The following is a 13,085-nucleotide window of genomic DNA, read 5'->3' as shown; positions in this document are numbered from 1 at the left end:
CGTAGTGACTCACGCCTGTAATCCTAGCACTCTGGGAGGCCTAGGCAGACAGATTGCTCGAGGTCAGGAGTTCCAAACCAGCCTGAGCAAGAGCGAGACCCCGTCTCTATTATAAATAGAAAGAAATTAGTTGGCCAACTGATATATATAGAAAAAATCAACCAGGCATGGTGGTGCATGCCTATTGTCCCAAGCCACTTGGGAGGCTGAGGCAGTAGGATCGCTTGAGCCCAGGAGTTTGAGGTTGCTGTGAGCTAGGCTGACGCCACGGCACTCACTCTAGCCTGGGCAACAAAGCGAGACTCTGTCTCAAAAATAAATAAATAAAAATAAAATAGCCATAACTGTAATTAACACAGTAGTTTTACCAAATTAAATTTCTTTTGATTTAGTTTTTTAATCCTCCTAATTATTATCTACAAACTGTAGGGTATTTGAATTTATGTAATAATCGCAAATAGCAAATATGTTACTAACTGCATATTTTCTTTCTATAAATACAGAGCTTTATTTACAAGAAACATTTAAGCCTTTAGTGAATATATCTCCAGATGCAAGGTAAACTTGTAGTTTTCTTCCTTTGAAAACATACGTTAAAATTTATCTGTTTTATTACCCTAATAGAAAGAAACAAACTTGTCCTTTAATCTAGATGGGGCCTGCCTCCTTAATTCCAAATACACTTAAATTTAGGGACAATAGGAATCACAGCCACTGTTGGTCCACAGGATTGATGATGGTCTAGGAACATGGTCACAGTGAGCACTCTGGAAAATCCAGAGCACCTGCAGTAGAACCAGTCTAGGGAGCATGTCGAAATTGCAGGTTCCTGGGGCTTTACCCTGGACCTGCTAAATCAGTCTTTAAAGAGTAGTGCCTGGGGATATGCCTGTAAACACCGACTCCCCCAGCGATTCTAATCCACAATGGCATTTAGAAATGAGTATGCATCAAACATCAGTTCAGAGGGGGACAGGAGAATGAGCTGCCCTCTCTGCAGTCTTCTGGTCTGTACTTTTGCATCCAAGCCATCTGGGATGGCTCTGATGCATTTCCACACTTGGATAAAAGCATGTTTAAAACTCAAGGCCACACTACAGAGAAAAACATGAAATATTTATTTTCATTGTTTTATTTCCAAGTCGTAACAAAAAGGTAGACCCACTGAGCCTTCTTACTGGCAGTCAAGGAGAGGCACCAAGTAGAACGGAAGTGCTGGCTCTACAGACTCTAGCTGGGCTGGCCCAGAGGCAGAGCCCAACAGCCCGGCTCCCCAGTGCTGGAGTCTGTCGCTGCAGCTTTCGCTGTGTTGCTAATGTTATTAGTCTGTTAGCTTTTCTAAAGGTTTAGGTTTTGTCATCTTTCACATAAAATCACTAAGTGCACTATTTAAAAATTCCTCTTCTAGAGATTTGTAGCTTGCACTCATATTTGAGATATATTAACACAGATTGTGAAAAATTAAAAAATTTGCTGAGAATCCCCAATTTAGAACTTTCCCAAAATACTGTTATTATTGTAACATAAAAACATTGAAAAAGCTTTCAGGTAGGGGTGGTCCAGAGTTTTCTGATCTTTCTTTGAAGCCTCCTAACAACTTTAATGGCTTTTCCTGCAGCCTCTTCGATGCTGTATACTCGTTGATCAAAAATAAAATCCACAGATTGCCAGTTATTGACCCTATCAGTGGGAATGCACTTTATATACTTACCCACAAAAGAATCCTCAAGTTCCTCCAGCTTTTTGTAAGTAGTTTTTAGTGTTTCTAAAGACATAGTTGCATTTTCTTTAACTAATTTAGTTCAAGTAAATTGGCTCCTGTTACCTTCAATAGAGAAAATTGGTAGTTTTGAGATCTCCCTTCTAAGCTTCAGTTTCTCAACTTACTACTGTTTGAATTATACATTCTCAAAGTTGATTCCAATTAAAAAACAATCACCTTTCAGTGCAAGTATCAATTATAAAAACACTTGGCATTCTCTATTTGAATTGAAACATTTTAGGGCCTAACATATGAGGAGAACTAAAGCAATTTGCAAGTCAGTCTAATTAAGGACTGCTATACAGAACAAATTGAGCTGATATCTAGAGCAAAAATTGCTTTATGATGCTATTATTGGTGTTATGGTTTTAGAAACATGTTCAAAAAAATACTGTCCCCAAGATTATTTTAATAAACTGCAGGCAGCAGTGGCAGAAAAACCCAGAGCAAATAAAATTTTGGCAAGAGAATACCATGTTGGTCCAAATTAGGCCTGTATTATCTATAGGTTTCCTCAACTGCTTTCAGAATGAGCTGGTTTCATAATCACCCAAAACTTAGAACCTCTTTGGTCGGCAACATTAAAAGAGGCTTAGAAAGAATAGGGAGTTTCTGAGAAGGTTTTTATGTTTTCCTTTTAATTATATGCACTGAATTTGAGGTTTTAAATAATCAGTCACATAGAAACAGTAGAGGAGGCGTTACTGGTTCTGAAGAGGTAATTTGAAGAGTGGTTTTTAAAAGAACGTAACATATTAAAAATCAACTTCCGATTAGGTCCCCCATTTTCTTCTCCACAGCTCGGCATCCGTAACTAAACAGCATCCCAGCACAGCGGGAGGCAGCCCTTTTGCTGACAGGCACAGAGGGTTTAGTGATTGAGAGAGAGAGACCTTGTCGATCAAACCAGTCCTGTATTTTAATAGTTTACTTATGTAGGCAGACAGCACAACATGGTTAAGTAAATGCTAAGAAAGAAGGTAGGAAAGAGAAGAGTAATTTACCGAAAAAAAAAAGGAATTAAAGATGCATCAGTACTGATATCAGACTTGACATCTGGGAATGCGATAGCTTTAGTAGTTGAGCTTTCATAGAAACAGAGGGGCTGGGTGGGTTGTGTGTTCAGGGCCCAACTGTGCCAGGCTTGTAGCTCTCATTTAGTCTTTAGAGTAATCATCTTAAAGTGATATTAATCATGAGAGCTGATTACCACCGTGTGGGGCAGTATTCTCAGCACTTTACATTATCTCATCCTCGCTTGTCGGGTATTTGTATTAATCCTATTTCATAAGCAATGCAGCTAAGCCAGCGTAAGGAACTTTGCCAGGGTTAGTGGCTGATAAGTGGTAGAGCCAGCGTCTAAGCCAAGCATTCCGATTCTGCGGCCACGCTAGCCTTGATGCATTCATCCATCCACTAGCCCTGTGAGGCAGGCATTTTATCTCCCTGTGCACTCAAGGAGCCTGGCTCAGAAACGTGCCAAAGTCATGCCGATAGTAAGCGGTAGATTTCAAGCCCAGGAGTCTCTCTGACTCCCCAACCCAGACCATTTTTGCTAGCATGCTACCGCAGAAGAGGGATTCAGAGTGTGAGATCGATCCTTCTCAGAGCTACTTTAGGTTCTTCTCTTCTATAAAAAGTAGAGGAAATTGCCTCTGCCTGGTACTGCCTTATATTTGGGCCAATATGGTAATTAGAATCATGCTACCAGAATATTCAGCTAGAGGTTTTCAGATACAAATATAGAATTTAAATAAAGAAATTTCAGAGCCTGATTTTTACTGAATTATGACATCATTTTCTGAGAAAAAGTAGCATTACCCATCCAGACATTTGCAAATTAGCCTAATCAGATCGTATACAATGGGGAATTATCCTATATTGAGATGGACTAGATGACCTAATAGGTCTTTCTTTTTTTCTCTAAATTTCTAGGATTCTCATGATTTGAATATTGATGAACTCTTTGACTTGAACATTTTGTTTCTTCTAATTGTTCATCTTTTCCTGATAATTATAAGGTACACCAGGAGGATGGAATCAACTATACCCTTTATAAAAGGTGGATTTTTGAAACCGTAGACCTTATTTTGTTATAGTCAAACATGATCCTAGACTTTCTCTTCTGACTTATCCCTCCTCCTTTAAAACAGCCCATGGAAAAAAAAAGTTAATTTTTAAAGATTCTTTTAATTCTGTTCAGCTGGCTTGTTCTTTGTTCCTAGTAGACAAAAATTGGAGTCCTCCAAGGAGAATTCATAATGTAGAGGTGGGTGGTGTGAGGACTAGCTTAGTAGCTGCTCAGACAGCCACCATCAAATGCTGTGGATTTGGAAATGTGTGAGTTCTTAATAAATATTACTTAATGCTGACAGCAGGACAGGAATTTAATATGAATAATTAAGAATAAAGGATTCAATTCTTGGTGGCTTACAGGTCTTAATTTCTCAAATAGACCTGTTGTTCCCTTCTTCTATCCATGTTTTTAGTGAGTGAAGAGAAGGAAAAAATGTTCCAATGTTAACGCTTTGCAATATTTTACTAAGTAGCTATATAAGTATAGACGTACAAACTGGTTTGAACAAAAGATACAATTCTTATATGTAATTTTTTTTCATATTAATTCAGACATCCAGGTAGAGTGTTAGAAAAGACTAACTTTAATTTGTTGGACATAGTTTTTCATTCAAATCGGGACATTTGAACACTCAAAGGCTATGCTTTGGTTCTAGAGCATTTGCATTTCTCTTCCTGCTTAGATGTCTGATATGCCAAAGCCTGCCTTCATGAAGCAGAACCTGGATGAGCTTGGGATTGGGACGTACCACAACATTGCCTTCATCCATCCGGACACTCCCATCATCAAAGCCTTGAATATATTCGTGGAGAGACGAATATCAGCGTTGCCTGTTGTGGATGAGTCAGGTTTGTGTGTTTGGCCAGTTGAACAGAAACAGCTGTTTATCTCAGGGTAAAATTACTGTGAAATGACCTAGCATATCAGATTGGGGGGAGGGATGAAAATTTAGATACGGTGAATAAATTCAGCACCAAGGAGCACAGGATAATAAGAATTTTAAACTGGTTTATGTTCATATTTCTATTAAGATATGATTTCATGTCCATTTAAAAGTAGATAGGGTTATCTATCAGTGTTTAATCCTTAGGAATTACCTAGTTAAAACTGATTTTAAATGAGTTCTTTTGTTCCTAAGTCATTTTTCTAATATATGTTTTTATTTTTAGGAAAAGTTGTAGATATTTATTCCAAATTTGATGTAATTGTAAGTATTTCTAATTTTGTTAAACTTGTCATCTAGAATGCATTTTGAAATGTATTCATTTAATCTGCTTCTATATTTTTCTCGCTTCCTAACTTAATAACTCCTAACATTTTTTGAGTCTGAGGATATCAGAGAATTTCATAGACTCTTCATGGTAATTATAGTTTTACTGTTCATTGCTTTAGCAATGACTTATATATCAGCAGTTTATAATTCTTTGTCTTTTCAATATATACCTGTTTTATCCATCACAACAGCATGTGTGTATATTTTAAATCATCATATTTCTATGTAGTTGACTCTTTATTCTGCCCAGAGGCTTGTCTTGGTGCACACAGGAATTCATGGCTCCTGTGTCACTAGCACCCCATTCTTGCAGATGGGGAACGACTGTTCTAAAGAGGAAAAGGGAACAGATTCTTTGGTAGCCCCAAATGTGCGCTTCATTTCCTGCCACAATATTGATGACTCCCCGTTGGCTTTTGCAGCTGACTCAAACCCTTTGGTTCTTCCTATTCTGTTTAACATAATAGACACCAAGAAATATGTTTAGGGGAATTTTGGTAGAGTGGGACCCTGTAAAATTAATCAGAGCCCTGAGAAGCCATGTGGATCTGTGGGGCTCATCAGGCCTGTTCTTCCTCTGTGGCTGCTTGATCCCAGTGGGTCCCCCAAAGCCTTCCCAGCAAAACCTTGTTCCCTGGGAAAGTCAGTTGATGCAGGTTCTGCAGCCCCGTGGCCCTTGTCACCTTTTACATGTTTAGTCCATACCTCCAAAGATTTTATTCACATACGGTATGGCGCATTAGAGGTCGAGGATGGGGGAAGCTTGGGCAGGATAAGCTGTCAGGATTTAACACTGTAGTTTCGTATGTAAGGTACACCCTGTGATATGAAACCTTTCATTATGATTGCTAAGACAACAGCATAGCAAGTCTGATGGCATGTTCTGAGCTGAAATGAGAGAACTTGTGATGTCACGGTGGTACTAACTCAAGATAAACATTAAAGTCTTTAAAAATCAGGTTGTCTTAAGCTTACTAATTTTGGTCAGCCACATGAACTGAAATGAAAGGATGTAACTTATTCAGTCACTTTGTTACAGAATCTTGCTGCTGAGAAAACGTACAATAACCTGGACATCACGGTGACCCAGGCCCTTCAGCACCGTTCACAGTATTTTGAAGGTGTCGTGAAGTGCAATAAGCTGGAAATACTGGAGGCCATCGTGGACAGGATAGTGAGAGCCGAGGTGAGAAGGCTTTCTTCCCAGGTCCTGCCCCCAGTCACACTGCGGCTGCCCCTCGGGGAATGGTGCCTCGGAAGTTGGGGTCGCAGGAAAGGCCCCGCGAGGCAGCTGCACGTCAGTCGGGCAGCGTTCTGTCCCTGTCCCAGAACCTGGCACACTTCTCAGCACACTGTAGTAGGTGATCTCTAAAGGTTAGTTGAGTTTAGTTGAATTTATAAGTCCTGCTATCCTAGTTGAATCAAATAAACTGGTAAGATACATTCGTGGTTTAAAAAATATACCCTTGAGGCCGGGCGCGGTGGCTCACGCCTGTAATCCTAGCTCTCTGGGAGGCCGAGGCGGGCGGATTGCTCGAGGTCAGGAGTTCGAAACCAGCCTGAGCAAGAGCGAGACCCCGTCTCTACTATAAATAGAAAGAAATTAATTGGCCTATATATATATATAAAATTAGCCGGGCATGGTGGCGCATGCCTGTAGTCCCAGCTACTTGGGAGGCTGAGGCAGAAGGACTGCTTGAGCCCAGGAGATTGAGGTTGCTGTGAGCTAGGCTGACGTCACGGCACTCACTCTAGGCTGGGCAACAAGTGAGACTCTCTCAAAAAAAAAATATATACCCTTGAGAAAACAAAAGCTGTTCTAGAAGCTTTTAAGTTCCATTAGAACTTTGAATTCAAAGTTAAAAATGTGTAATGTGTATGATCTTAAAGTGAGTGATAAATCAGTAAAATAAAGCTTAATTTTAAGTTTTCTAATTTTCTCTCTTCCCGCCAGTGTCTCTCCCTCTTTCCTGATTTAGAGAAATAGCAACTGGCCTAGTAACTCTCCATCTCCCACTCAGATGCCCTTATGCTTCCCTGCTTATAGTTCAGGTTTACTTCGTAGACACCCTAGATAATAGACGAGAGAGATCATTTTATGGCATGTCTAATTCAGTAAACCTTTTCCCAAAATCACTTCTTTCCTTTCTTGTTAGACTGGAATAGTAATGTTATCTGTCCCCAAAACATGGCCGTCCCTTTCAAGAGCCATTGTTAGTGGAAATCTACTTAGCCCTCCTTTAATTCCATGTTCAGGAATTCCGCCCCACGCTGGCATTGTCCGCGTTAACTCCCCTAGCCTCAGCTGTCATGGCTTTAAACACGTTTAACATGTTTCACTGGAATCTTTCCCTTTTTCTACTTGTATTTAATATCCATCACTACTTGTTTTCCAAAGGGTTTTAATTGACTTAGGAATACATCTTGACTTTTTCCCTCATCAAAACTTTGACAAGATGACTCCTCCCAGAGCAACAAAAGATAGTTTTTAGGTTTAATATAGTTAGAAGGGTATTCAGTATCAGTAAGGGGTCCATTTATTGATATGACATAAACATGGCACTAACTTTTAGGTACCTCTGACTGGGAATGTTTGTAAGCTTAGACTCAACAACAGATGACAGAATATTTTTGATCATTTCTATCTGGTAGAATTATTAATTCTCTGGGTGAGATGGTCTCCCCTTGATCTTCAGTAGTTCAAAAGATAGTTAATTATTATCACTGGATTTATCTTATTATCATTGAATATTAACAAAATGTATAGAATATAAGGCATTCTCTGATCCTAGATATAAACCATCATTTTAATTTACAATTATAGTTAATGTGTTGTGTTAGATCACAGGATTATTGAGGAATCTAAAAGGTTTTTTAGAGAAACTTTTAAAAGAAATTTATGTGGACCAACAGGAGAAGATGACCAAGAGATTTGGGTGTTTGAGGGTGGGGAGGTTGTATTTTTTTGTTTGTTTGTTTGTTTTTAACCTAAAGCATGCCATGATCATCACCAACACAGTATCATTAGAGACAAAATATAAAAAAGAATTTCCCTCTTTCCATCTCCTTCCTGTGTCCCCATTTTCCACTGGGGGTGTGACTATTCAGCACAGAGAGCATCTCCCAGGTAACCAGCTGGCATGTGGTGGCCACGGGCCTGAGTTCTAAAGCGTTTGAGTAGGCTCAGTCCTGTCCCGAAGCAGGGACGCCTTGTTACAGTGATGCCTCAGAATGTTCTGCCTTCATTTAGGAAAGATTTTAGAGTAGAAAACTAGAGATGAATATAATCTATTTCACTTTATTATAGTTCATTTGTCCACTTGAATATCTTTCTTAATATATGAACTTCATAGAGAAAAGACATGAGAGAAAATGAACACTCTAAGAGCAGTTTCCATAATCACTGGGACTTGTTTCCCATATCAAACAGGTATCTGATAGTTATTAGAAACTGAGATACACTTTAACAAGTTACAACTGTTTTGGTTAAGAAACTATTGTATGCCGGGCGCGGTGGCTCATGCCTGTAATCCCAGCACTTTGGGAGGCTGAGGTGGGAGGATCACTTGAGCCCAGGAGTTTAAGACCTGTCTGGGCAACATAGCGACCTCGTCTCTACAAAAAAATTTTTTTGATTAGCCAGGCATAGTGGCACACACCGGTAGCACCAGCTACTCGGGAGGCTGAAGCAGGAAGACTGTTTGAGCCCAGGAGTTTGAGGTTGCCGTGAGCTAGGATCGCACTACTGCACTCCAGCCTGGTGACAGAGTGAGACCCTGTCTCCAAAAAGTATTTAAAAAAATTTTTTTTAATTTCAAAGAATATAATAGCTACATTTTACTCTGTGCTTTGAGCTGAGCGGTCAAGCAAACCAGCACTGCATTTTAACATCAGGGCCAGAGACCTTCGTGTGGCTCCATCCACTGTTGCTGTCCCTCATCTGTGGGACGTCTCCATCGTACTTACGCATGACTTCTGACGTCGTAAGTGCTTAGGATTCCTAAGTACATGAATGACATTTTTTCCAGTGGCCATTTGAACACTTATTGTTTTTACTTTCACATGTGACTTGCTTTTCTCTTCTCTGCAGGTCCATCGGCTGGTGGTGGTAAATGAGGCAGATAGTATTGTGGGCATTATCTCCCTGTCGGACATTCTGCAAGCCCTGATACTCACGCCAGCAGGTAAAAAAAAAAAAAAGGAGGGGGGGGGCGCTGATTTCTGACCCATGCTGGAGTTGTCTGGGAGGCTGGGAGGTAGTACCGTTAAGTGCGGCATTTAAATCGTCATTTCTCCACCGCCCATCTACAAATCAAGGCTCTGTGTGCAATACTTTGTAAACCATTTCCATTTTCTTTTCAGTTTTGAAGTTTTAATGTTGGGTGGGAAGAGTTTATAGATAAAGTATTCTGATGTGGGAGCAACCTGGCAGTGCCTAAATGGTGGGGGACCCGTGCCCGTAACCCTTCCCATCAAAGAGTTAAGATCTCTTCAGTTTTGCTTTATTGGAAGACTACCAGCTGGAATACACAGAGGGAAATTCTTTAGGTTCTAACTATTAAAGCCATCATCTTTCTTAAAACATTCATCTTTCTTGTTTTTGTTTTGTTTTGTTTTTGAGTATATAAAACAAAATACCTTAACACAAACTTTACTCCATCAATATTGCATGGAAATTACATTAAATACCAGATGGAGCTGTGGCTAACCTCATCTCCTGCCAGATTCACTGTGAGCACACTCTCAGGATTCCAGAGGGTGGGACAGTGAGGAGCTGGCCCTTCTCTAACGTAAGAAGTGGCCCCAGTGTTCTTACGCTGCCAGCTTTGCCTGCCTGCGTTCTTTCCTCCTCTTCCTCCCATTCCCCCACCTTCCTAGCCCCGATCAAATAGGAGCGACCCAGCCTTTGGCAGGGCCACAGGACCAAGATGTGTGACTAAGTGGCATGTCCTTTGAACTCTCAGGAGTCAAATATTAAGTGATGTGTGTACTGCAGTATTGATTTTTCTTCTCTAGTTCAGAAATCAAATTCAGCTAAGACTGGTTTTTAAGTTTATAATTAGTCTATAACCTAAAGATAACCACACTAAAGAAACCGTCACTACCTGCAAGAAAAATGTCTTATTCATTAAACAAGAATACTGAGAGATTCCAGTAGAACCATGATTTTCACAGGTGGTCCTCAAAAATGTTCGTTTTGGGGCCCCATCCCCACATCTACCGGATAGGAAATTCTAGAGATGGGGCCTGATGCAGTCATGTCCAACTTCAAGAGTCAAAGAACTTGAAACTCACAATAGTCTCTTTTTTTTTTTTTTTTTTTTTTTGAGACAAGGTCTCACTCTCTTGCCCAGGCTAGAGTGCCATGGTGTTAGCCTAGCTCACAGCAACCTCCAACTCCTGGGCTCAAGCAATCCTTCTGCCTCAGCCTCCCAAGTAGCTGGGACTACAGGCATGTGCTACCATGCAGGCTAATTTTATATATATATATATATGTTTTTTAGTTGTCCCGCTAATTTCTTTCTATTTTTTAGTAGAGACGGGGTCTCGCTCTTGCTCAGGCTGGTCTCAAACTCTTGAGCTCAAATGATCCCTCCACTTCGGCCTCATAAATTACTAGGATTACAGGCATGAGCCACCACGCTTGGCCTCACAATAGTCTTTATGATCATGGAATATTAACTAAATCAATGTGAGACTGTTGGTCTCATTATTTGTATACCCTAAAACTGGAAATAATCCAAATATATTTCAAAAGAAGGATGAATAAATTGTGTATATTCCTTCAATGGAATACAGCATTGAAAATGAACAGTCTAACTGTAGTCAACAGTGGAGGAATCTCACAACCATCTTGAGCAAAGGAAGGCAAATTAACCTATACCCTGTGATTACATTTATATATTTCTAAGAGGCATAACTATACAGCACCTTCCTGCAATTAGAAAAAGCCTTTTCCCTGGGCAGATTTATCCCCACAGGGATATAACTTGGCACCTTCAGCAAAAGATACCCTTTTCCAGGTGGCCAGCCATGGATAAGGCACACAGTTTGCCCAGCTAAGTCAGGCTGAATTTCAGCTCTCGTCTGTCCCTTTGGCCAAGATTCTTGGAGCATTACAAACTCAGAATAAACAAGTCACATGAATTGTCCTCTCTTGCCTTGGTGTTTCAATCCATGAGAATGAGAATGTTGGGCTGAATGAGTTTGAATTTCCGTCCCAATTTGGTATTTCAAAAACTCTAAGTCACTGCAACGTTCCTCCAGTCTTTTGGTACAGGGAAGAATCTATTTCCAGCTGGAGTTTGGAATGTTTGTTAGACATCATGTCATAAAGATAGGGTAGCTGGATTGGAATTCTTTATGATACAGTGTATATAACACTATTTGTTAAGGAAAACATTTTGCGTTCCTCATAACTGGACTACTGGTGAACATTTGGAGTAGAATTCACTGGGAACTCGGGGAAGGGCTGCATCTGATCTGCAGTGGCTGGCAGGCTTACACGTGCTCGGAGACGGCATGACTCGAGCAGCCAGCAAGGAGGCCAGCACTGTTAGTCTAAGTCTGGTTCTGCCACCTGAGAGCTCTCAGCGTGTGGACAAGTTACTTTACCTCGTTTAGCCCAGTTTCTTCAACTATAGAATGAGCAGGCTGATGAAGGCCCGTCTCTCCCTCCTAAGATACTGTAACTAGATGAAATGAAAAACTTGAGCAAAAGCTATTTGTGCACAGTAAGGCACTGTGCCCAGGATAAGCACTGTTCGGTGCATATTTATGGAATAATCAGAGGCACTTTTTAAATAGAAATGTCCACTATCATGTGATTAAAAGGTACTGGTGGTGATTATTTTCACCAGATGATGGCCACAATTCCCCCACTAAGGATATTGGTTCAATACAATAACATATTCTCTTTTTCAAAAAGCTTTCAGCAATAGTTCATTATCAAATTCAGACTGTCCAAATGAACTTAAGTGTCTACACAGGCATCCAATGAGTAAGCAATCTCATGATAGTAGCTACGACTTTTTAGCCACTTACTCTAATAGATCATTAACCTCTTTGAAAAGTCTAATGTCTGTTGAAAAAACTGGGAGAGAAACTACTATAATGAGAAAAACGGTAGCTCTTCTTCCAAATCCATTTTGAAATATCCTGGCCAAATACTTGTAGGTATTATGTGAAATTATCCTTAGAAATGTTAAAGTGCTTTCTTTTTTTATATATTTTTTATAAATGTGCACAACTAAAATACTTTGTACCTTCTCCCAAACATACCTACCTATTTCTTTTCTTTTCTTTTTTTTTTTTTTTTTTGAGATAGACTCTGGTTCTGTTGCCCAGGCTAGAGTGCCGTGGCATCAGCCTACCTCACAGCAACCTCAAAGTCTTGGGCTCAAGCAATCCTCTGCCTCAGCCTCCTGAGTATCTGAGACTACAGGCATGCGCCACCATGCCCAGCTAATTTTTTTTTTTTTTCAGACAGAGTCTCACTTTGTTGCCCAGGCTAGAGTGAGTGCCGTGGTGTCAGCCTAGCTCACAGCAACCTCAAACTCTTGGGCTCAAGCAATCCTGCTGACTCAGCCTCCTGAGTAGCTGGGACTACAGGCATGCCTCACCATGCCCGGCTAATTTTTTGTATATATTTTTAGTTGGTCGATTAATTTTTTTCTATTTTTGGTAGAGATGGGGTCTCGTTCAGGCTGGTTTCGAACTCCTGACCTCGAGCAATCCGCCCACCTCAGCCTCACAGAGTGCTAGGATTACAGGCGTGCGTGAGCCAGCTTGCCCGGCCCCAGCTAATTTTTTATATGTATATTTTTAGTTGTCCAGATGATTTCTTTCTATTTTAGTAGAAACGGGGGTCTCAGTCTTGCTCAGGCTGGTCTCGAACTCCTGACCTTGAGCGATCCTCCCACCTCGGCCTCCCAGGGTGCTAGGATTACAGGGGTGAGCCACCATGCCAGGCT

General features: G+C 40.5%; 1 protein-coding gene across 6 annotated transcripts in view; it reads left to right on the top strand.

Annotated features, from left to right (window-relative positions):
* PRKAG2 (protein kinase AMP-activated non-catalytic subunit gamma 2) overlaps positions 1-13,085 on the top strand; it is a 248,261-nt gene that overhangs the window by 233,794 nt on the left and 1,382 nt on the right. For all 6 annotated transcript variants that reach the window (XM_012786213.2, XM_076006742.1, XM_012786215.3 and 3 more), the window contains 6 exons: positions 504-558; positions 1,619-1,745; positions 4,522-4,687; positions 5,009-5,046; positions 6,152-6,298; positions 9,203-9,296. In XM_012786213.2, coding sequence (XP_012641667.2) covers positions 504-558; positions 1,619-1,745; positions 4,522-4,687; positions 5,009-5,046; positions 6,152-6,298; positions 9,203-9,296 — 627 coding nt within the window. The remainder of the gene's footprint in view (positions 1-503; positions 559-1,618; positions 1,746-4,521; positions 4,688-5,008; positions 5,047-6,151; positions 6,299-9,202; positions 9,297-13,085) is intronic.

Source organism: Microcebus murinus, chromosome 9, assembly GCF_040939455.1.
Source record: "Microcebus murinus isolate Inina chromosome 9, M.murinus_Inina_mat1.0, whole genome shotgun sequence".
Classification (NCBI taxonomy): domain Eukaryota; kingdom Metazoa; phylum Chordata; class Mammalia; order Primates; family Cheirogaleidae; genus Microcebus; species Microcebus murinus.
Note: the sequence above shows the minus strand (reverse complement) of the source record. Positions and strands in the feature narration are given on the sequence as shown.